Below are 20,427 nucleotides of genomic sequence, written 5' to 3'. Positions count from 1 at the left end.
AGGCGGGGTGGCCGGGAGGGGGCAGTGGCGGGAGGGGTGGGGAGGCGGGGGAGAGTCCTGCCCCTTCCCCGGACCTGCTCCAACCTGGTAGGGGAGGAGGTGACATTCACAGAGCCACCTCATTCTTTCTCTACTTCCCGTTCACGTATGACAGCCTTGTTTCTGGGGCCAAGAAGGACTCCCTCCGCGGTGTGTGCGTGTGTGTGTGTGTGTGTGTGTGTGTGTCCGCGCGCGTGCGCAATGTTTGGGGTGGACTGATGCCATGTCCAACCACTGACCCTCCCGTCAGGCTCAAGTCATTTCCTCCACCTCCTGGCAGCTGGGTCTGAAGGAATCTTGCTTCAGAGGCTTGCAGGGCCCAGGCCCCATTTCTGGGATGATGCCTTCCAGGACTGCACACCCTCCTCCGACCCAGGCTTGCCCCGTGATATTCCTTTCTTCAAGCCCGGTTTCTTCCCCCTGGCTGGGGGGTGGGGTGGGGGAAGGGACTCTGGACTCTGTGAAACCCCTGCTGCAGGTGGAGGGAAAGGTGTGGGTCTGGAAGCACTTGGTTTCCGGCCTTTACCTGAGAACAGCCTCATCCTGGGGTAACACTGCTCACAGAGCCGTGGGGATGCTTTCTTTTTAGTCTGTCTCGGCCTCTTCACTCTTCAGCGAGGAACTCATTCCCCTTTCAGGGATGAGGACACTGAAAATAAGAGGGTTGCCTGGGGTTGTGTGGTGAGGGGGGGCATGGGCAGGTAGGACCTGTGCCTGGGATAAAGGATGGAGTATGAACTGCTAACCCCATTCCTAATGCGAATACCAGCTCTGTCCTCCCACTCTTGGCTCCCAGTAGGAGCTCAGGCCAATCGGATTCCAGGATTTTCCCAACACCACTCAGGCTTCCTGGGTCTCTCCACCACCAGGACTTTCGTTCCAGTGCCTTCAGCACAGGGCAGGGCATTTAACCCTAAAGGGGGTTCAGGGCCATTAGGGAGCAGTGGCGAGGGAGGGGTGCTCCCAGAGTCTAGAGCTGATGCCCAGAAACCTATGCTGGAGGGAGAGGGGTCTAGGGTCAGTGTCCTGGGGCCACTCTCCACGGTGCTGTGCTCCTGTCAGCTCCTGGCCAGCCTGTCCCATCCACCTCTTCTGTGCATTGCCCCTGCTCATAGTGTTGGCAGCTTCTTTTCCAAATTCTTCGGGGGGCACCTGGGTGGCTCAGTGGGTTAAACATCTGACTTCGGCTCAGGTCATGATCTTGTGACTCATGAGTTCGAACTCCGCTTTGGACTCTGTGCTGACAGCTCAGAGCCTGGAGCCTGCCTCGGATTCTGTGTCTCCCTCTCTCTCTGCCCCTCCCCCACTCGCATTCTTTCTCTTTCTTTCTCTCTCTCTCTCAAAAATAAATAAACATTAAAAATAATTAAAAAAAAAAAAGGGCTTCGGGAAGTCCCGACAGCTGTGTGTGGGGTGAACTTTCATTCCCTCTCTGCAAGCGTTTAGCCCCCACCCAGGACCTCATTCCTCTGGCTAGCATTCCTCCAACTTCAGCCTGCATCAGAACACCCGGAGGGCTCAATGAAGCACATGGCTAGAGTTTCTGATTCAGTAAATCTGGGGTGACCCTGAGAACCTCTAGTTCTAACAAGGTCCTGGGTGATACTAATGTTACTGGTCAGGACTACTGTGCCTTCAAGGATTAACTCAGGGGGTCTGGGTTGTCCAAACCCTGGCCATTCCAAAGGAAGGTTTGGCCCTTAGCTGGCTCCTGGGAGATCACCCCTAAGCCCTTGGAATATTCTGCCTGATAAGTGTGTCTTTGCATACCTACGGGCTTTGGGCCTTGTGGTATCAGATTAACCTCTGGAGGGGCTGGGGACTAAGTAACTGGAGTCAGCCATGCTTACACGAGCAGTTTCCAGTAGAAATATTGGACACCAAGGCTCAGGTAGGCTTTCTGGCAAGCAAAACTTCATGCATGTTGTCACATGTGGGCGAATTAAGTGCTGTCCCCATGACTCCACTGGGAGAGGACAACTGGAAGCTTGTCTCTTTTGGATTCAGCCCTATGTACGATTAGCTTTTGCTGATTTTAATTTATATCATTAAAAAAAAAAGATTTTAAGTAATCTCTATAGCCATTGTGGGGCTCGAACTCCCAACCCCAAGATCAAGAGCCAAATGCTTCTCCAACTGAGCCAGCGAGGCGCCCCTAATTTATATCCTTTTTACTATAATAAATTATAACCATGAGTGTAACAGCTTTGCTGAGTTCTGGGTATCTTTCTAGTGAATCCTTGAACCTAAGGGTGGTCTTGAGGACCCCAAGTGGTAACCAGACTTTGAGAACCACTACTCTATGCTGTGGGACTAACCTCTCTGTGCTTCGTTTTAGGCTTGAGGGCTCCCCTAATCAATGAAATGCCTTAGAACCTGGCCTGAGGGTCACCTTTATGGAGTGCTTTGGCCTGGCGCCCCATCTCCATAGTCCAGGGGTCAGGAGGCTGTGAATTGCCTGGAAGCCTGAGTGTTGCTTGGTAGGGTAACCCTGAATAGTCCTCCTGGGTCACTGGGCCTTGGTCTCCCCATCTATAAATGGGGCTTTGGAGCAGTTCCGCTCTCCCTGGGTGTAACAGGGCCCCCGGAGCAGCCACATATGGCAAAGCTGATAAAAAAATATGCTGGGCTATGGGCAAGGGCAGTTTATTTCACCTGGCCTCCCTACTTCCGGTATCCAGGCCTGCCCATTACAGCCCTACTCACCTGAGCCGGGGACCCCGGGGTGCTGGGGCCCACAGGTTTCAGTAGATCCAGCCACTCAGTGCTGCCCCCCCCCCCGGGACCACCCTCAGGACAGTGGCCCACACTCCATGATCCTTGGGCCCTCCCTGTCCCATTCTGCCCTGGTCTAAGACCAGGCCCTGGATCCACACAGGGAAGTAGGCCCCATTGCACCCACTAGTCACGTGGCTTTATTCACAGACTCAGCACTTGCTGAGGATGGAAGGAAAGAACATTTGGGGTCAGGCTGGGCCTGGAGATAAGGGTGGCTGGGAGGCCATGCATGGTTGGACTGGGAGCTCACAGGAGAGGACCCGTGGGCCGGGCCAGGCCTGTGCGGGGCAGGCCGGAGGCAGGCAGCATGCGGGAGACCTGGCTAGAGCTGCACGGAGCAGATCCATCCAGGTGGTGGCTGTGAGCCAGGGAGGGAGGGACTGAGGGCATAGGTGTGGGGCTGGACAGCAGGGACCCCTGCCCCTCACTCCCAGGGAAACTATATAGTGGGACAATCAGGACTCCCGATGCCTGGTCCTGCGGCTGCCTTGGGACTTGGTGTGTGACTAGCCCATCTGGTCTCTTCTGGTGTCATTGTCCTGCTGATGCTTAGACATTTGCCTTGGGGTGACCCACATAGGGACACTCTGGGGACATTTTCAGGGAGGCTGGACAATCCCGGAGAGTGTGCCTAGGGCCCCGGCAGAGTGGGCTGTGCCTGGGGAGGGGAGGGGGATCCCTGCTCCCTGAAAGGCAAGCTTGCCGTAGCCCCAGGGGGTGCCGTCTCCCATAATCTGGGCCAGCCCCCCCGGGGCCAGGGATGACTGAAATGTAAACCTTCTTTCTCCTGACCCGCCCCACTGGCTCCCTAACAGACTTCCTGCCTGAAGGCAAACAAGGGATCCAAAGCCTGGAGCCTCCTCCCCCAGCCTTCTTCCTGGTGAAGAGCCTATTCCCACCCAGGCAGGGAACAGAAAAACCAGTTCCCCGGGTTCATTCCCTGGCTGGAAAGAGCTAAGTTTGGAAAGTTGGCAGGGTCTCTCTGGGCTGTTCAGGAAGGTGACCTAGGGGCCTGCGAAGCCCGGCGAGGGCTGAGCAGGGCCCTGGGTCTGAGGTCGCAGCCCCTGCCCGCTTTCCACCCGGCTCTCCCGGGGACTGGGGTGGCGGGGTGCAGGTGAGGGGCCATCAGCATTGGCGGGAGGGGGTGCGGTGCACGGAACCGGGGCGCTTGGGGATCTTGCGCCAGCGACGCTTGTCCCAGCGGCAGAGCAGCAGCAGGCGGAAGGTGTCCCGGAAGGCTTTGTTGCAGAGTGCGTAGCACATGGGGTTGATGGTGCTGTTGACATAGCACAGCCAGTAGCCCAGCTCCCACAGGGTCTCGGGAACGCAGTTCTTGCAGAAGGTGGATACCAGCACCATGATGTTGTATGGTGTCCAGGTGAGGATGAAGGCCAGCAGAATGGCACTCAGGGTCCGAGCCGCCTTCTTCTCCTTGACCAACGAGAAGGTCTTCCTCTTGGCCAGCTGCTCCTTCCCACGGGGCTTCTGGCCCTTGCCTGCTCGCTCACGCCCCTTCCGGGTGGGCCTCTTGACCGTATTGGGGGAGCTCCGGGGGGGCTGCTTGGCGGGGGCCTGCGCCTCGGGGTCCACCATGGGCATCTTGATCACCACCTCGGAGCCAGGCTCCTCACCCTCCGAGGACGTGAGGGACTCCATGGAGCCTTCGTCCTCTTCCTCTTCTTCCTTCCAGCTGTAGGCCTGCAGCAGCCTGGGGGCCCGGCAACAGCGACAGCAGCGCCCCGGAGGGGTCTCTGGTGAGCCCTCAGTCCCCCGCTGGGACCGCTCTGAGCTGCTGCTGCTGCCGCCCCCCTTACCGGGCGTCTCAGAGCCCTGCAGGGCCGCCAGCTCCCGGGCCCGGTTCTCCGTCTCCCGGTAGATGCGCCAGTAGAGCGTGCACATGACCGTGACGGGGAGGTAGAAGGCGGCCATGGCTGTGCCAAAGGTGATGATGGGCTGGGAGAGGAACTGGATGTAGCACTGCCCGGCCAGCACCGTCCGCTCCCCTACCAGGTACTGCCAGAAGAGGATGGCTGGGGCCCAGAGGATGAAGGAAACCAGCCAGGCCAGGCCGATCATCAGGGCCGCCCGGCGGGGCGTGCGCTTGGCTCGATAGCTCAGGGGCCGGGTCACGGAGAAGTAGCGGTCGAAACTGATGAGCAGCAGGTTCATGACGGAGGCATTGCTAGCCACGTAGTCCAGGGCCAGCCAGAGGTCGCAGGCCAGTGTGCCCAGAGCCCAGTGGCCCATGAGCAGGTACGTGGTATAGAGGTTCATGGAGAAGGTACCGATGATGAGGTCGGCACAGGCCAGGCTGAGCAGGAAGTAGTTGTTGACTGTCTTGAGCTCAGTGTTGACCTTGAAGGAGATGAGGACCAGCAGGTTGCCCGTCACTGTGGCCAGTGACAGGAGGCCTGTGGTGATCCCAATGAAGGCCACTTGCCAGGGACCCTTTCCCGGTGCCAGAACCGTGATGTTGGGGCTGACGGCGGGTGGGGCCGAGGTATTCATGGTGGCCGGGTGGGGCTGGGCGGGCAGCCCCTTTCTCTAGTCACACTACAGGGCTTCCTCAGGGGGAGGTCATCACCTGAAAAGAGAGGACATGGCCTTCGGTTGGGCTGCCGGTCGTCTCTGACAGCTCGGGGTGCAAGGTGCCGGGAACCCAGCCTCTGCCTCCTCAGATCTTTAGGCGAGACAGCCTTCCCTTTTCCCACCAGTGGCCCCACACAGTCATTTATAACGCACCTTCCCAGCCATGACTGGAGGTGCCAGCGGCACTGGGGGGAGGGGGCTTGGAATCCAGAGATCAGAGTCCCCCTTCAGACTCCGAGCCTCAATTTTCTCATCGGGAAATTGCTACTAATTCTTGTCTTGCTTCACTCATGTGGCAGGAGTTGGGAGACTCGCTTTGTGTGCACTACTGCCAAATTTTCAAAGCACTTCCCTCAATTTTATTAGAGCTCTCATTTACCAGGGAGTTACTACCAGCCAGACACAGCACTAAGTGCTTCATTGAATTACCTAATTTAACTGTCGTACATCTCTGGGACGCAGGTCTCTTATGATCCCCATTTCACTGAGGCAACCGTGGCTCTGAGCAGCTACAAAACCTGGCCCCCAGTGACAGAGGAGGTGAGTCTGATTAGGACCTGCTTCTCTTTCTTACTCTGAGCATGTGGAGCGTCAGTGGGATTTCTTCCATCGAATAAGATGGGAAGGCGAGGGAGGAAGATAAGGGGAAAGAGGTGTATGTTAGCGTGTCTGCAGGTTTCCCTGTGCGTGCGTGTGTGTCTGTGTGTGTGCGTGTGACAGAGATAGAGAAAGAGAGAGAGAGAGAAGGAAGGCAGCGTTTGAGGCTGGATCAGATCCTCCATGAGGGCAGCCGGGTAAGTTGCGCTGGACCCGACTGCTCGCCTGGTGGTAAAAAGCCTGGAGTGAAAGCAGACAGCGGGGACGAGGGCCTCAGCTCCCAGGTAGGCAGGGGTCTGGCCCCAGCTGAGGTGTGGGAAGCCCCTTCTATTTCCCTGCTCTGTTCCTGAGTCCAAACTGAGTGGGGAACGGCAAGGGCAAAGGGAAGATCCCCCACATTTTTCTTGAGCCTGGAGTCCAGCCCAGGCACCAAAGGTGGGTAAAGGGAAAACCCTTTCTCAGCAACCTACTGGCTGGGAAGGAGGCCCCCGCAGCTCAGCCGTGGCCTTGCTGCTGTATGTTTTGGCTGGTTCCTTCCTGTTCTGGGGCTCAGGTGTCCATCTGTCCATCGAAGAGCTGGGGTCTCCTCCCACCTGCAGCTGTGGCCTCAGGGACCGTATCATTGGAAAAACTCCAGGGTACCTGGGTGGGTCAGTTGGTTAAGCGTCTGACTTCGGCTCAGGTCACCATCTCTTGGTTTGTGGGTTCGCGCCCTGCATCGGCCTCTCTGCTGTCAGCGCGGAGCCTGCTTCGGATCCCATCTCCCTCTCTTTCTCCACCCCTCCCCTGCGCATGCGCTCCATCCCTCTCTCAAAAATAAACAAACATTAAAAAAAAAAAAAAACAAAGAAAAGAAAAATTCCAAGGGAGAGATGTTGGGCAAGGGCCCACCAAACCCTGGTGCTCCTCAGGACCTGGTCTGTGACAGAGAGACTAGTGTGCTGTGCCTGTGAGGAGGTTGATGCATGATAGGTGGCCTTTGGGGGGGGGGGGCTGTGACAGTGAGGTCATCTCCACTGGTCACGGTAAACCGGTGTGTGAGAGGGACTCTCAGGATGGCAGTCTGGAGTGTGACAGAATGAGCGAGAAGGACTGGCTGTCAGTGCGTGCTTGTGTGTCGGGGGCAGTGTCCCCATCAGGGGGACATGGAACATCACAGTGGGAGGACCTGGACTCTGGAGCTCGATGGCCTGCCTTTGAACCCAGGTAACACCATTTACTGGGTCTGTGCTCCCTGCGAGTGGTATCATTGCTAGGTGCCTCGGTTTTTTCAGCTGAAAACCGGGAATGACATCAGCCAATGGGAATGACTAGCCACCAAAGCGAGGAATTATTGTGAGGCTTAAATGGGTCCCCAGATGCAGAATGCATGGAATAGGCCTAGCACACGGTAGGCACTAGATGCCTGTGGACTCTTAGCATGTGCACCCGTGAGGGCTCCCCCCACGAGCGTCTGCTTCTTTGATTAAACATCTCTTGGGGCGCCTGGCTGGCTCAGTCAGTAGAACATGTGGCTCTTGATCTTGGGGTCGTGAGTTTGAGCCCCACGTTGGGCATAGAGATTACTTAAATAAATAAACAAATTCTAGGGGCGCCTTAATGGCTCCATCAGTTAGCATCCAACTCTTGGTTTTGGTTCAAGTCATGATCTCACAGTTCGTGGGATCGAGCCCTGAGTTAGGTTATGTGCTGACAGCACGGAGCCTGCTAAGATTCTCTCTCTCTCTCTCTCTCTGGCTGCCCCTCCCCGCCTTTCCGTCTCTCTCAAAATAAATAAATAAACTGAAAAAAATTAAAAAAAATTCTAATACTATGACAACAGCAACTGATAATGATAGTGACCACTGCTGTTTAGTGCTCCCTGAGGGGCAGTCCCTGCTCAAAGTGCTCATGTGCATTATTGCATTTAATCTTAACAGGGAACCTATGGCCTGGGGATTGCTCTTCTCTCCATTTCACAGATGAAGAAATTGAGGCTGAGAAAAGCAAGAGAACTGGTACAAGGTCACACAGGCAGGAACCAAGATTTGAGCCTAAGCAGCTTGTTCCAATGAAACATTATTTATAAAAACTGATGACTGGGGGCACCTGGGTGGTGTGTCAGTTGAGTGTCTGACTTCAGCTCAGGCCACGATCTCGTGGTTCGTGAGTTCAAGCCCTGTGTCGGGATCTCTGCTGACAGCTCAGAGCCTGGAGCCTGCTTCGGATTCTGTGTCTCCTTCTCTCTTGGCCCCACCCCCACTTGTATTCTGTCTCTCTTTCTCTCAAAAATAAAGAAAACATTAAAAAAATAAAAACTGATGGCTGGCCTGGAGGTCACAGTTTGCCAATTAAAAAAATTTTTTTTTTAATGTTTATTTTTGAGAGAGACAGAGAATGCGAGTGGGTTAGGGGCAGAGAGAGGCAGACACAGAATTCGAATAGGGCTCCAGGCTCCGAGCTGTCAGCACAGAGGCCGACGCGGGGCTCGAACTCACGAGCTGTGAGATCATGACCTGAGCTGAAGTCGGACGCTCAACCGACTGAGCCACCCAGGTGCCCCGCCAATTAAAAATTTATTCTTTAAATTTTATGATGTATGTATGTATGTATGTATGTATTTATTTATCTATCTCTACATCCAACATGGGGCTCAAACTCACAATCCTGAGATCAAGAGTTGTATGCTCTACTGACTGAGGTGGCAAGGAGCCCTGCCAATTTGAATTTTATTTTATTTTATTTTACTTTACTTTATTTTATTTTATTTTTTTAAGAAAGCTTTACACCCAAGGTGAAGCTTGAACTCATGACCCTGGGATCAAGAGTTGGACACTGTACCGACTGAGACAGCCAAGCGTCCCTTGAATTAAAAAAAAATTTTTTTTAATGGTTATTTTTGAGAAAGGGAGAGAGACAGAGACAGAGCGCGAGTGAGGAGGGGCAGAGAAAAAAGGGAGACACAGAATCTGAAGCAGGCTTCAGGCTCTGAGCTGTCAGCACAGAGCCCCACGTAGGGCTTGAACCAACAAACTGTGAGATCGTGACCTGAGTGGAAGTCGGACGCTTAGACGACTGAGCCCCCCAGATGCTCCTGAATTTTAAAAGTACTATGCTAGAATATTATCTGTCTTGCCTACTGAGTCCTGCTGCACCTTTTTCCTGCACCCAAAGTCAGGTGCTGGGCTGGAGGCCGGGATAGGACTGTGCACGCAGGGGCTTTCCCTGGTAAGGCGCTGGTGGATGTCACCTGGCAGGTTGCCCTGAGCAACTCCTGTCCCTCTGATCTGAACTCAGTGCTATTTAGTTCCCATTGCACAAATGGAGCAACTGAGGCCCAGAGAAAAGGGGAAAGGCGGCATTGTGTAGCCCAAAGTCTCCTGGCTCCTAGCCTGAGCGCTGCCTCCCTTCCCCGACCCCTCAAACTCCGGTGCTTTGGGGCAGCTATGTAGCCCCCACTGGTGCCCTGGGCCACTACCTGAAAAGGCTGAGTCAGACAAGAGGAGCTTGCTGGCCTCAGAGGCTGTACCTCAGAGCTGCAGGGGCCTCCCGTCTGCCTGGGCACGGTGCAGTCTTCAACACTGTGACAAGCCCTCCACTGTGTTGGATTTGGTCCTACACCACAGCAGGTCTAGCCCTGGGGGGAGCTGAGACAATTTTGCCTTGGTTGCAAAATTTGAGGTGCCCCCAGACTCATTGATCAAGAAAACAATATTTTAACACAATATTTAAAGGCCTGGCGCGCCTGGGTGGCTCAGTCGGTTAAGCATCTGACTTTGGTTCAGGTCATGATCTCATAGTTTGTGGGTGCTAGCCCCGCGTTGGGCTCTGTGCTGACAGCTCAGAGCCTGGAGCCTGTTTCAGATTCTGTGTCTTCTTCTTTCTCTGCCCCTCCCCCACTTATGCTCTGTCTCTCAAAAATAAATAAATGTAAAAAGAAAATTAAAAAAAAAAGAAAAGGAAATTGGTGGAAAAACCCATCATGAACAAAATTTGATTTTATTTTTATTTTGTTTAAATTTTATTTTTATTTTTTATTTTTTAATGTTTATTTAAAAATTTTTTTTAAAGTTTATTTTTGAGAGAGGGAGAGAGACACACAGACAGAGTGCGAGTGGGGGAGGGGCAGAGAGAGAGGGAGACACAGAATCCAAAGCAGGCTCCAGGCCCGGAGCTGTCAGCACAGAGCCCAACGAGGGGCTCGAACTCATGAACTGCGAGATCATGACCTGAACTGAAGTCAGATGCTTAACCAGCTGAGCCACCCAGGCACCCCACTGTTTATTTATATTTGAGAGAGAGAGAGAGAGAGCTGGGGAGGGGCAGAGAGAGACAGACAGAGAGAGAGAGAGAGAGACAGAGAATCTCAAGCAGGCTCTGAGCTGTGTGCACAGAGCCCAATGTGGGGCTCGAACTCGCAAACAGGGAGATCATGTCCTTAACCACCTGAACCACCTAGGTGCCCCTGAGCCAAATTTTAAACAAAGGCAGGATCTAACCCTGCACTTAACACAAAACAATCCTATCACCCCATGACTCACCCTAATCCTGGCCTTAGTTCCAATGAAACTTTATTTACAAAAACAGACGGCCAGCCTCTGGGCTGTAGTTTGTTGCTTATTTTTTTTTTTTTTTTTTTTTTGCCATTTGAATTTTTAAAATGTTACATTACAATATTATTTACCTTGATTAGTGAGTTATTTTGTGTGTCCTCCCTCAAAACTGTCTCTCCCTAGCCGTCTGATCACTAGCAATCATTTAACCTTTCTTTCCCTGGCCACCCTGCATTTGCCAGCTGATGGGGCTGACAGCATCCAAAGTGCCTCTCTGTTATTACTCCTGACTCCTCATTCTGAGCCACAGCCCAGCCACCTCTTGCTGTGCGCTTTGGCCTTCCAGATCCAGGCATAGCCCCTCTCTCAGCCCCAGATCACTCATTTGTTTTTTCTCTTTCTTTCTTTTTAAATTTATTATTTATTTAAAAAATTTACATTTACTTACTTATTTTGAGAGACAGCGCACAAGCGGAAGAGGGGCAGAGAAAGAGGGAGACACAAGCAGCAGGTGCACCATCAGGGCTTAGCCCAGTGCGGGGCTGGAACTCACGGAGTGCAAGATCATGACCCGAGCCGAGATCAAGAGTTGGGCGCTTAACCGACTGAGTTACCCAGGCGCCCCTAGTTTTTATTGTTTAAAGTAAGCTCTACGCCCAACGTAGGGCTCGGATTCACAAGCCTGAAATCAAGAATCACATGCTCCACCAGCCAGGTGTCCCTCACAGTGCTCATTTGCACAGTAGAGGAGCTGAACCCGCCTGGCATGTGGGGAGATTTTACAGGGTCCTGAAATCGACATCTCAAAGACTCTGATCAGAAAGGACCCATGTCCTTGAGTGGAGGCTGTAGAGGCTGAAGGCTCACTTAGGTTCTCCCAGTTGGGGCTGGAATCACATTTACTTGTGGCTGAAACATGGCAACCTCTGACCCTCACAAGCTCTTGTTAAAGCTAGCTATAGCTTTGATGAGTTTTAAAAACGCTTTCACGATGGGGGAACTATGAGAAATGATCCTTAGAAGTGAGGAGGCTGGCTGGCAGTCCCGCTCCTTAATGGCTGGAAGTCCCTCCCACCTACTCATTTTAATAGCCACATTGATGGGGCACCTGGCTGGCTCAGCTGCAGGAGCCTGTGACTCCTGATCTTTGGGTCATGAGTTCAGGCCCCATATTGGGTGTAGAGAGCGCTTAAATAAATTTAAAAACTTAAGAAAAAATAGCCACACTGATAGATCACCATAATTAATCACCTCTTGCATGCCAGGCACTTGATGTATGATATCATTTCCTTTAATCCATAGGGCACCCCGACGAGGGTTCTTATCCCTATTTCACAGATGAAGACACTGAGGTTCAGGGGACTAAGTGACTTGCTGATGGTCTCACAGGAAGCAGTGGAGCTGGGATTCTGCCCCTTGACCTGTGGGCTCCAGGGCCTGAATTCTTTCCACTTAGTGGACTCCTCTATGCCCCACTTACCAACTGGAGGGCCTAAGGCCTCCCATCTGGGACAACTGGGGGAAGGAGAAGGGTAGCAGTTCTGGGGAACTAGACCCCGATTCTTGCCACTCCCTGGATCTTCTGAGCCCCTGAGCCCAAGAGCAGAGCCGTCAATAACTCCGCCTTTCCTCCACAATCAGAAGCAAGGGTCTGCCCCCAAACCTCTCTTGGACAGTGATTTGCTCAAGAGAACATTCCTGGAGGCCTCCTCCAATCCCTGCTGTGTGATCTTGGGGAAGTCACTTCCCACCCTGGTCATCTGTAGGATGACTGTTTCTGTGCGAGGGTGTGTGCATTGCTGAGTGAGAATAGGAAATGGTGGGGGTGAGTCTGTAGCTTTGTGGAGATGGGTTGGGACTCATCCTCTGAGGGTGTCATGTCTGGGGCACTGGAAGGGGGCAAGGAAGCAGGGAGGTGCTTTTTTCTCAGGACCGTGGCCTCCTGATAAAGGTTGTTGGGAGCTTTTAATAATATTATTAATATTATCATAGCAACTGATATTTGCTGACTGCTTACCATATACCAGACATGGCTCTAAAGATTATATTCAGGATTTAATTGACCTGTTACGACTCCTTGTGAAGCAGGTTTTATTATCCTCAATTTGCAGAAGGGGCAACCAAGGCTCTGAGACTGTAAGGACCTTATAGCTCATCAACGATGCAACCAGGATTTAGACCCAGGCAGTCTGCTTCCAAGACTAACCTCTTGGACCCCTGCCTACTCTAAACTGCCCTTGTGGGAATCGTGAACTCGACAGCCTCCTCGCCCACCTTGACTGGCTTGGCCACAGTCTGAGTCAGTGAGGGAATCAGTCCTTCCTTTAGAATCTAGCCTCTGTGTGTGTGTGTGTGTGTGTGTGTGTGTGTGTGACAGTGTCTGTTGTCCATCTGCGTGATGTATGATGACAGCGCTGTGGGAAGGGGGAGGTCTAGCCATCGCTCTCAGAGAGGCAGGGTAGCGGGTGTGTCTGCCTCATTCGCTGCTTTATCCCAGTGCTTGGCACACGGAGTTGCTCAACAAATATTTGTGGAATAAATACATGAATACGTATATAAGGTCCTTCTGTTTGACTTCAGGCTCAGGGGCATGAGGATGAATCCACAGCGGTCAGGCTCCAGAGCACGGGCCCCTCATCTGTAAAATGGACGAAGGGATCCCTGATGCACCTGCTGTGAGGAAGCAGCGTGAGGTGACAGGACAGGCACAGCTGTGGGTTGGGGCCTGTTAATGTTGGGAGAGGAAAAAGTCAGCCTGGGCTCAAAGAGTTAAGGGATGAGGTCAGAGCCTCTAGAACAGCTGCCCAGACTGTTGACCGCCAGAGCCTTGGACCAATCCCCAGGGGCTGGGGATCTGGCCGGCGAGAGGAAAGGGGAGGTCAGGAGGGACTGATGGGGACAGGGATTCCTGAACACTTGGGCTTCCCGACTCTTACCACTGGCCAAGTTGTAGAGAAGGGGAGACAGAGAATGAGAGGGTGCTAGGGAAGAGATTCAGGAGGGAGGCATGAAGCCATCTTGTGATTCTGGGCCGGGAAGCTGGCAGAGCCCTGACTGGAGAGAACGGGTAATACTGGGGAGAAGGAGACACGAGGTGGGGCCTGTGGGGCTGGGCTTCTGGGATATCACATGTGCTGTGAAGAGGGCTCCTTCTGGCTAGATCTCCTGACTGGTCCCTTCTGCTGGAGAAGCCAGCCTGTCAGAGGTGGCGCTCTCCCCCTGGGTTAACTTTTCTCTGAAGGTAGCTCTCGACCCGTTACAGGTGCACAGATTCCTACTTCTGATGCCTGGCCTCGGGAATCAGGGGTAAACAAATACAATTTACCACATTTTCAGGCTCAACAGTCACTGGAGTGCCAAATGGTCCTGGGGAGGGCAGCAGCCATCAGTTAAATGCTCACAAATGCGCTGCTGAGCCGGAAGAGGAGCGTCAGCCCTGGAACCACTGCCAAATACACTCATTTCTGATGGACTTTAACCAGTTGCCCGACTTTAGCCAAACCATGGCCAGAGCCAGACAGTCAGCAGGCTGGGCCCTCGATGTCACTTTGCCAAGGTAGCATCAGAAGTGCTCCACCCCTCATCACTTGCCCCCTGCTCTTCAATCCTTGCGTTCTCCTCCCCATTTCCTTTCTTCCCTCTCCCTCCCTCCCCCATCCTTCTAAGCATCACCATGGCATCACAGCAGAGCAGAAACCCAGCGAGATATTCACCCACCTCTCCCCGCCCGCCCTCCCCTCCAGAGCCCAAGCTCCTGCCTCATAGAGCTTGCTGCTTCCCCACCCCGTTGTCTTGCTCAGGGAGTGGGAGTGCAGTGCTGCGCTGAGGGCAAGGAAAAGGGGTCCCGGCCCAAGAGGACCCCTACATATCCTCTCTGTGACCATAAGCATGTCCCTTCTCCTTTCTCAGCCTCAGTCTCTCTGTCTGTTCCAATGGGGAGGCTCCTTTTTAGGGCTGACGTGACCTCTGCCTAAACCCTTCTTGACACTCTGAACTCCTCTCTGCACTTTGGGATCTGGTTCTCAGATCTCCAGGCCCCAGAGTCACATCTTCTGCAGCCCCATCTCGCCAGCCCCTCCCCTGCCTGCTGTATCGCAGCGGCGATCACGGTGTGCCTAGTGGCTGAGGTCAGGGGGCAGAGAGCTAACTCTTATCTGACAGCTCAGTGAGCAGCTGATTATTCAAGGACAGGAGACTGTCCGGCTGTAGGAGACAACCAGACTCCTTCCGGCCAGTTGGGTGGAGGGGGAGGGTGGTGTTGGGTCAGCCTGGGTGGAGCTGTGGGTATGTTTTGTGGCAGGAGGTGAACCCTTCTCAGTAGCACCGATAACCCCTAAGCAGCACTTGTCTGAATGGCCCAGGGAGAGCTGACCACCCCCTCCGCAGGGGTGAGTCTGCAAGAATCAGAGCTCGTGGCCTCCAGCCCATCACTACATTGTGGAGTCTGGGGGTCCTGGGATGGGTGCCTGCATGGGTGTCCATTAGTATTCATGCATTACCAGGACACGGGACTGAGACCTGCTCCTATGGGAGCCCAAGATACCGTGGACACAGAGAGGGCCCTCTGGGCCCTTGCACACGTCAGGGCCACGTTCCCTGGCTGGAATGGCCTTCCATGTGCCCATCTGTTCCCCGAGAGCCCTGGGGCTCTTGGTCTGGTCTCCTGCTAGCTTCTGGCCTAACACCCACCTTGGCATCCAGCTTGTCCGTGTGGCCAGCAACCTGGTTCAGTCCATCTTGGGGGGGCTGAAGGTGGATGGGGGTGGTGGGATTCAGGGTTCCCTGAGGGAGAAGAGGAGGAGGTTCTGGGACTTGGCACCCCAATGTCGGGGGTGGGGGTCAACCTCCCGCGGGATGCTGGTGGCAAGGACGGCCCTCTGGTCCCCTGACCTTTCCACTCTGTCCCTGGGATTCTGGGGCCTCTGCCCGCTACATGGTAGCCTAATCCCTCTGGGCTCCGGGTCCAGTTTCCTAAGGGGGGGGTCCCCATCTCCTCTCCCAGCTGAACCCCAGAAAAACATCAGGTGTATCTGCTCAAAGCCAGGAGACGGGGTGTTTGGAGTCGCCAATGTCCAATGCTACACGGCCCCCGTGGCCTCTAGACCCCTCCTTGGCCCCCTCCGCTCTCTGGGGTTCATCCCCATTTCCCCCTAGCCCTGGCTTTGCTCCTAGGACCCTGCTTTTCCCGCCCCCACCTCAGTGGAGCCCCTCCCAAACCCTCCCAAATGTACTCACCATGGGACTGGAGAGGGGTCTGTAGGGTCCTCAGCCCCACTGCCTCCCCGGGGGCCGGCGGCGTCTCCAGGGACCCAAACACCTGGCTCCCGGGGGGAGCTGCGCCCTGTGCTGGCAGCCGGAGAGGCACAGCCAGTGATTGGCATGTCCCACCCCCTGGCACGCCAGCCTGGGGGGGGGGAGGGAGGAGAGGAAAGAGAGGGAGGGAGGAAAGGGAGAAAAGGAAGGGAGGGGGAGCTGGAGGGAAGCCTCAGGCAGCGTCTGGGGTTGGACTAGGCTCCTGGAGGGTGCCCCCCTCCTCCACTAGGGCACCTCATTCGAGCCCCGAGAGGGAGGGCGTAGGACACGGGGAAAAGGAGCCCAGGAAGGCTAAAAGTCCAGAACGGGAGAGAAGGCGGATACAGGGAGACAAACACCCACACCCACTGCACACAGACTCAGCGGCACACACACACACACACACACACACACCCTCACAAAGGCACACTGTTTCCCGGGGCTCCTTCCCCCACCCAACACTCGAGCCCCCAACCTGTGTGCACCCTGCCCCGACACACACTCCCCGGCATTCACATGCCTGCTTCCCTCACACACTCGCCCTGCCCCCTGCACATGCCCACGCGCCCACCCACCCACCCACCCAGCCCCACACCCTGCTCTTCCTCCCTGCTGCGAAGGAGCTAGATTCCTTCTGTTTGGAAATGACACATTGGGCCTCACGTGAGAGGCTCCAACTTGGAACAGACCCAGAGGGCTGGCGCACCGCCCCAGGGGCTGGGCAGACGTGGCCGCGTGCTGGGCTGCGTGCTTCTGCGTCTGTCCATGCTGCACGGCCCGGGTGTGAGGGTATATGGGGGTCTGGATGGCAGGGATGGGGGGGGGCTGTGTGCCCACTGCACGTGCTGCTGAGTGCCCCCCACGTGAGTGTCCCCGAATACCACGCAACCTGTGTAAATGCAGGTGTCGCCCTGTTGGTCTGGAACCCGGACGCGTGTGTACACGTGTGTCTGTATTCGGTGTGTGTCTGAGTGTTGCCCAACTGTGGAACTTGCTAATTCTGACAAGTGAGGCAGCCTCTACCTCCCTGCCTGCTCCACCCCCAGCTTCCACTTGGAAGACAGACAGACAGACAGGCAGACAGACAGCTCTCCTCCCAGCTTGTCAAACTCTGTCTCCCCTGACTCCCACTCAGGGCTCACAGGTGCGTACCCAAAGTGACAAACTTGCCCTCCCCCCGCCCTGCCTCCCTTAAACCCCCTGCTTGGTCAGTACCCTCCCCCCTTTTGAGATTTCTGTGTCCAGTTGCCTCAGAGATAGAAGCCCTGGGGGTCCTTTCCCATAGAGACCTGGGTTCTGCACAGGCCTCACCTGGCCCTAGAGACCTCCTGGGGAGCTGACCGCAGAGGAGAGCCGGGGAGACTTCTGTGGGGCTGCTGTGTCCCTTGTCCCACTGGGCCATGCTGAAGCCCTGGGGCAGAAGGTAGGAAGGATAGGGATCATCTACTGTTCCCATTATGCAGATGAGAAAACTGAAGAGCAGAGGCGTGCTTAACACATGGTGGGCAAGTGTTTGGACTCAGGTCCCTTGGCTCTAAGCCAGGGGCTTGGGACCTGCCCCACTGCTTACTCGCCCGGCACATTTCCCCACCGAGCACCCCCTCTCAATCCTGATGCCCGAAGGTTAACTTGGGGCTTCCTCCTCCGGCTGGAGCCCAGTTGCCAATGGAGCCAGATGGAACAAATCCGGAGTCCCTGGGGCTTGGCCAGCAGCCACGGGACGCCAGTGGTGGGCACACGTGGCAGGTACATGTGGGGCGGGGGGGGTCTCTGCTTCTCCAAGCCCGCTAGAGCAAGCATCCAGCCCACCTCCCTTCTGAAGTCGAGGAGGCACTGCAGCTTAGAGAGGAAGGAATCTGCGCCCCCCACCCCCTCCCACCCCGGGGTCGGCCAGGGGGTCAGCAGTGGGGTCAGAACTTCACCGGTCCCTGTCCGTGGGCGCGGACTCCGGCTGCCCCCTGCTGGGCTGTCCTCGGTTTGCGGCTGCGGCCGGTGCGCGCGGTGGGGCGGCGGGTACTTGTGCGCGTACACGTGGCTGAGTGTGGGGGTGTTAGGCCTCCACGCTCCACATCCATTTCCGAGTCTGAATCAGGCTCTCTCCTTGCCCCCTCCCCCCAATCTCCTTGGTCTCCCTTTTCTCTTCTCCCACCGCCTCTGCACACGTCCCTTTAGAAATAAAAACACTTATTTTGTAGGCGGGAGAGGAGGGTGTCCAGCGCTCCCCTGCCTCTTCTCGAATGCCCCTCTCGGTCCCAGGCGGTTTCCTCCTCAAGTCCGCGAAGCCAGGGGGTTGATGCCCCCCTCCCCCTCACCCCCCCGACTGTATGACTCTTTTCCGTCCAGACTTGGCTGGGTCCCCTTACCAGATGGGGAAACTGAGGCAGGAAGGGAGGTAGGGCCAGGAGAAGCTCTCCCACCCGGCTCTCTCACCGCCCCCGCACCCGCGCCGGATTTAGCCGCAGGGAGGCTGGGAACATTGTCTTTATTTTAAGCCGCCGAGTGAGGCACGAACGCGGCTGCTCGCGACAAAGGGCTTGGCTAAGCAGCGGCAGGCGGCGCACGTGGGGGTCCAGCCCCACCCCCGCTCGACCCCCCAGCGGCCCCGGGAGCGGCCCGGCCTGACCTCAGCCGGTTCTGCCTTCTCTCTGGCGGGTTGGGACTCCGGCTGGCGCAGGACACCTGGGTCTCGGCTCCCCGCCGGTGGCTATTTTTGGTCCCTTTGGTTGAGGAGTCACTCCTCCCGGCCACCGAGGGAACGCGGGGTTGTCCGCGCGGGGCTGGGCCCCTCGTTCAGCCCCCTCGCGTGGAGGAGGAGAGAAGCTGTCCTGGGTGCGAATCCAGCCCTGCCTCTTCCCAGCTGAACCGCTCTGAGCAAGTTGGCGTCCTTCTTGAGGTCCCCGTCATGGGGGTTAGAGACACCTCCCCGACGGGGGCTGTTTGACCAGGTTAAACGTGGCACTGTGGATTGCTTCACGTGAAAGCCATTCTCGTCGTTATTTATAACTCGTATTGAGCACTTACTACGTGCCCGGCGCTATTAAACGCTCCACATTCATTAACTGTTTTTTTTTTTTTTTCTTTTTCTCACAACAGCTCCCAGAGGGAGTGTGTATTATTATTCCCATTTTACAGATGAGTAGAGTTACAAGCGGCGTGCAATCCCAGGGCTCTGTGCAAGGGTGCGGTCAGTGCGTCTGGGGCCATCCTGGGGCTGGCTGGGGTCCCGGTGGCAATATGCGGGCTCCAATTCCAGCAGACCTGTTGTGGGACAGAATTTTTTTAAGGCAGGGCATCCTGGCTGAGGGCTGCCAGGGGGTGAGGAAAGGAAGTGAGCCCGCCCTGGGAGTATGTGCTGGTGAAGTGCGCTGGCAACCCCTCAGGTCAGACTCTCACCCTGGGCTTTGAACCCAAGTCAGAAGCTCAAACCCGGATAAACTTGCCACTTTTCAGTGTTGCTTCCTCTGTCCTGGGAGGAGGCGGGAGTGAGCGATCCTTCCCACCAAACCTATGAAGCCAAGCTGTTTGGTCCTCAGTGCCCTTGGGAATGGGCGTGGGTTGGTGGTCTCGCCCGCTGTGGAGGTGGCCTCTATTCAGAACGGGGTGGGGGGGGGAGGAGGCAGCTGGTGGTCCTGAGGGCACCCCTCCTTGCCCACCCCCACCGCTGCTTTAGGACTTCAGCTTCCTTATGCCCCTTTCCTCGCCTCCCCAATGGGTGGGGGCGGGGGAGGAGCTCTGGGAGAGACTAATTCTCAGATCAAAGAAGAAACTAAAATCCAGGGCAGGGCTGCAGATAAATCAGGCCTAGTAAGGGGCCCCAGAGTCCCTGACACCGGAGGGCTCGGGAGAATGTGGCCACAACAAAAGACATCATCATGGGACAGGAAATCGAGGTTTTCCGATCCGGTTCCGCAGTTCAGGCCTCTTAGAAACAATCTCTCTCCATTTACGTGGCGCTTCACCTCCGAGGCTGGGCTCTGTTCAGGGACCCTCGTCGGGGAAGGGCGGAGGGCCCCTGGGCAGCCCTGCTCCACCTGCTCAGAGGCCTCGAGGTCGGCTTCTGAAGAATGGATGGGTTCAGGGTGGCCCAGACCACGGTTCCTCGCGCGGCCTGGACCTGAGCAGAGCATCCCCTGGTCCTTCTAGCACGTGAGGTGACGGGTCGGGCAAGGTTGTTGGATGCTGGGGACCGAGGCCACCCATCCTGGACGAGTCTGTGAATCTCGGTTGCACGGGAGGCGCAGCGAGGAGCAGTGTTCCCGTTGGGCGTCCCTAAGCGTTCTCTATTCCCGCCTATAAGGACAGGACCTCAGAGTTCAGGCCACTTGCTGCGGTCTAGGATTTGGACGCATCGTGGAGTCGCGGCCCGGACGGAGGGAAGGGGCGCTCTCCCCAGCGTTATGGGGGTCCTTGCTTCCCACTCAAATCTCTATGGCCAAAAAATGGCTGGGAAAATCTGGTTAACGGCGTCGACTTTGCTTTGCTTGGTCAGTGGACACCGGGTCCCCAAGTTTTCTGCCACTTGACATATGCACCCTGGCCCTGGACTTGACCAGATGTGAAACTGCTGGAGAGAAGTGGTGCGGAGCTTTGGGCGGGCACC

At 55.7% G+C, this 20,427-nt stretch overlaps 1 protein-coding gene across 2 annotated transcripts; it reads right to left on the bottom strand.

Moving 5' to 3' along the window:
* Nucleotides 1-2,931: 2,931 nt before the first annotated feature.
* Nucleotides 2,932-16,368, bottom strand: CHRM1 (cholinergic receptor muscarinic 1). 2 transcript variants are annotated; one of them, XM_086677132.1, is made up of 3 exons: nt 15,771-16,368; nt 15,225-15,317; nt 2,932-5,401 (listed from the first exon to the last, which is right to left on the bottom strand). In XM_086677132.1, the coding sequence occupies exon 3, from the start codon at nt 5,323-5,325 to the stop codon at nt 3,943-3,945; it is 1,383 nt and encodes a 460-aa protein (XP_086533258.1). In that variant the 5' UTR covers nt 5,326-5,401; nt 15,225-15,317; nt 15,771-16,368; the 3' UTR covers nt 2,932-3,942. The 2 variants fall into 2 exon arrangements, with proteins under 2 accessions (XP_086533258.1, XP_086533259.1); XM_086677133.1 differs by lacking the exon at nt 15,225-15,317.
* Between the last annotated feature and the right edge of the window lie 4,059 nt (nt 16,369-20,427).

Source organism: Puma concolor, chromosome D1 (assembly GCF_028749965.1).
Source record: "Puma concolor isolate L17-30 chromosome D1, mPumCon1.1.hap2, whole genome shotgun sequence".
Taxonomy (NCBI): domain Eukaryota; kingdom Metazoa; phylum Chordata; class Mammalia; order Carnivora; family Felidae; genus Puma; species Puma concolor.
Note: the sequence above shows the minus strand (reverse complement) of the source record. Positions and strands in the feature narration are given on the sequence as shown.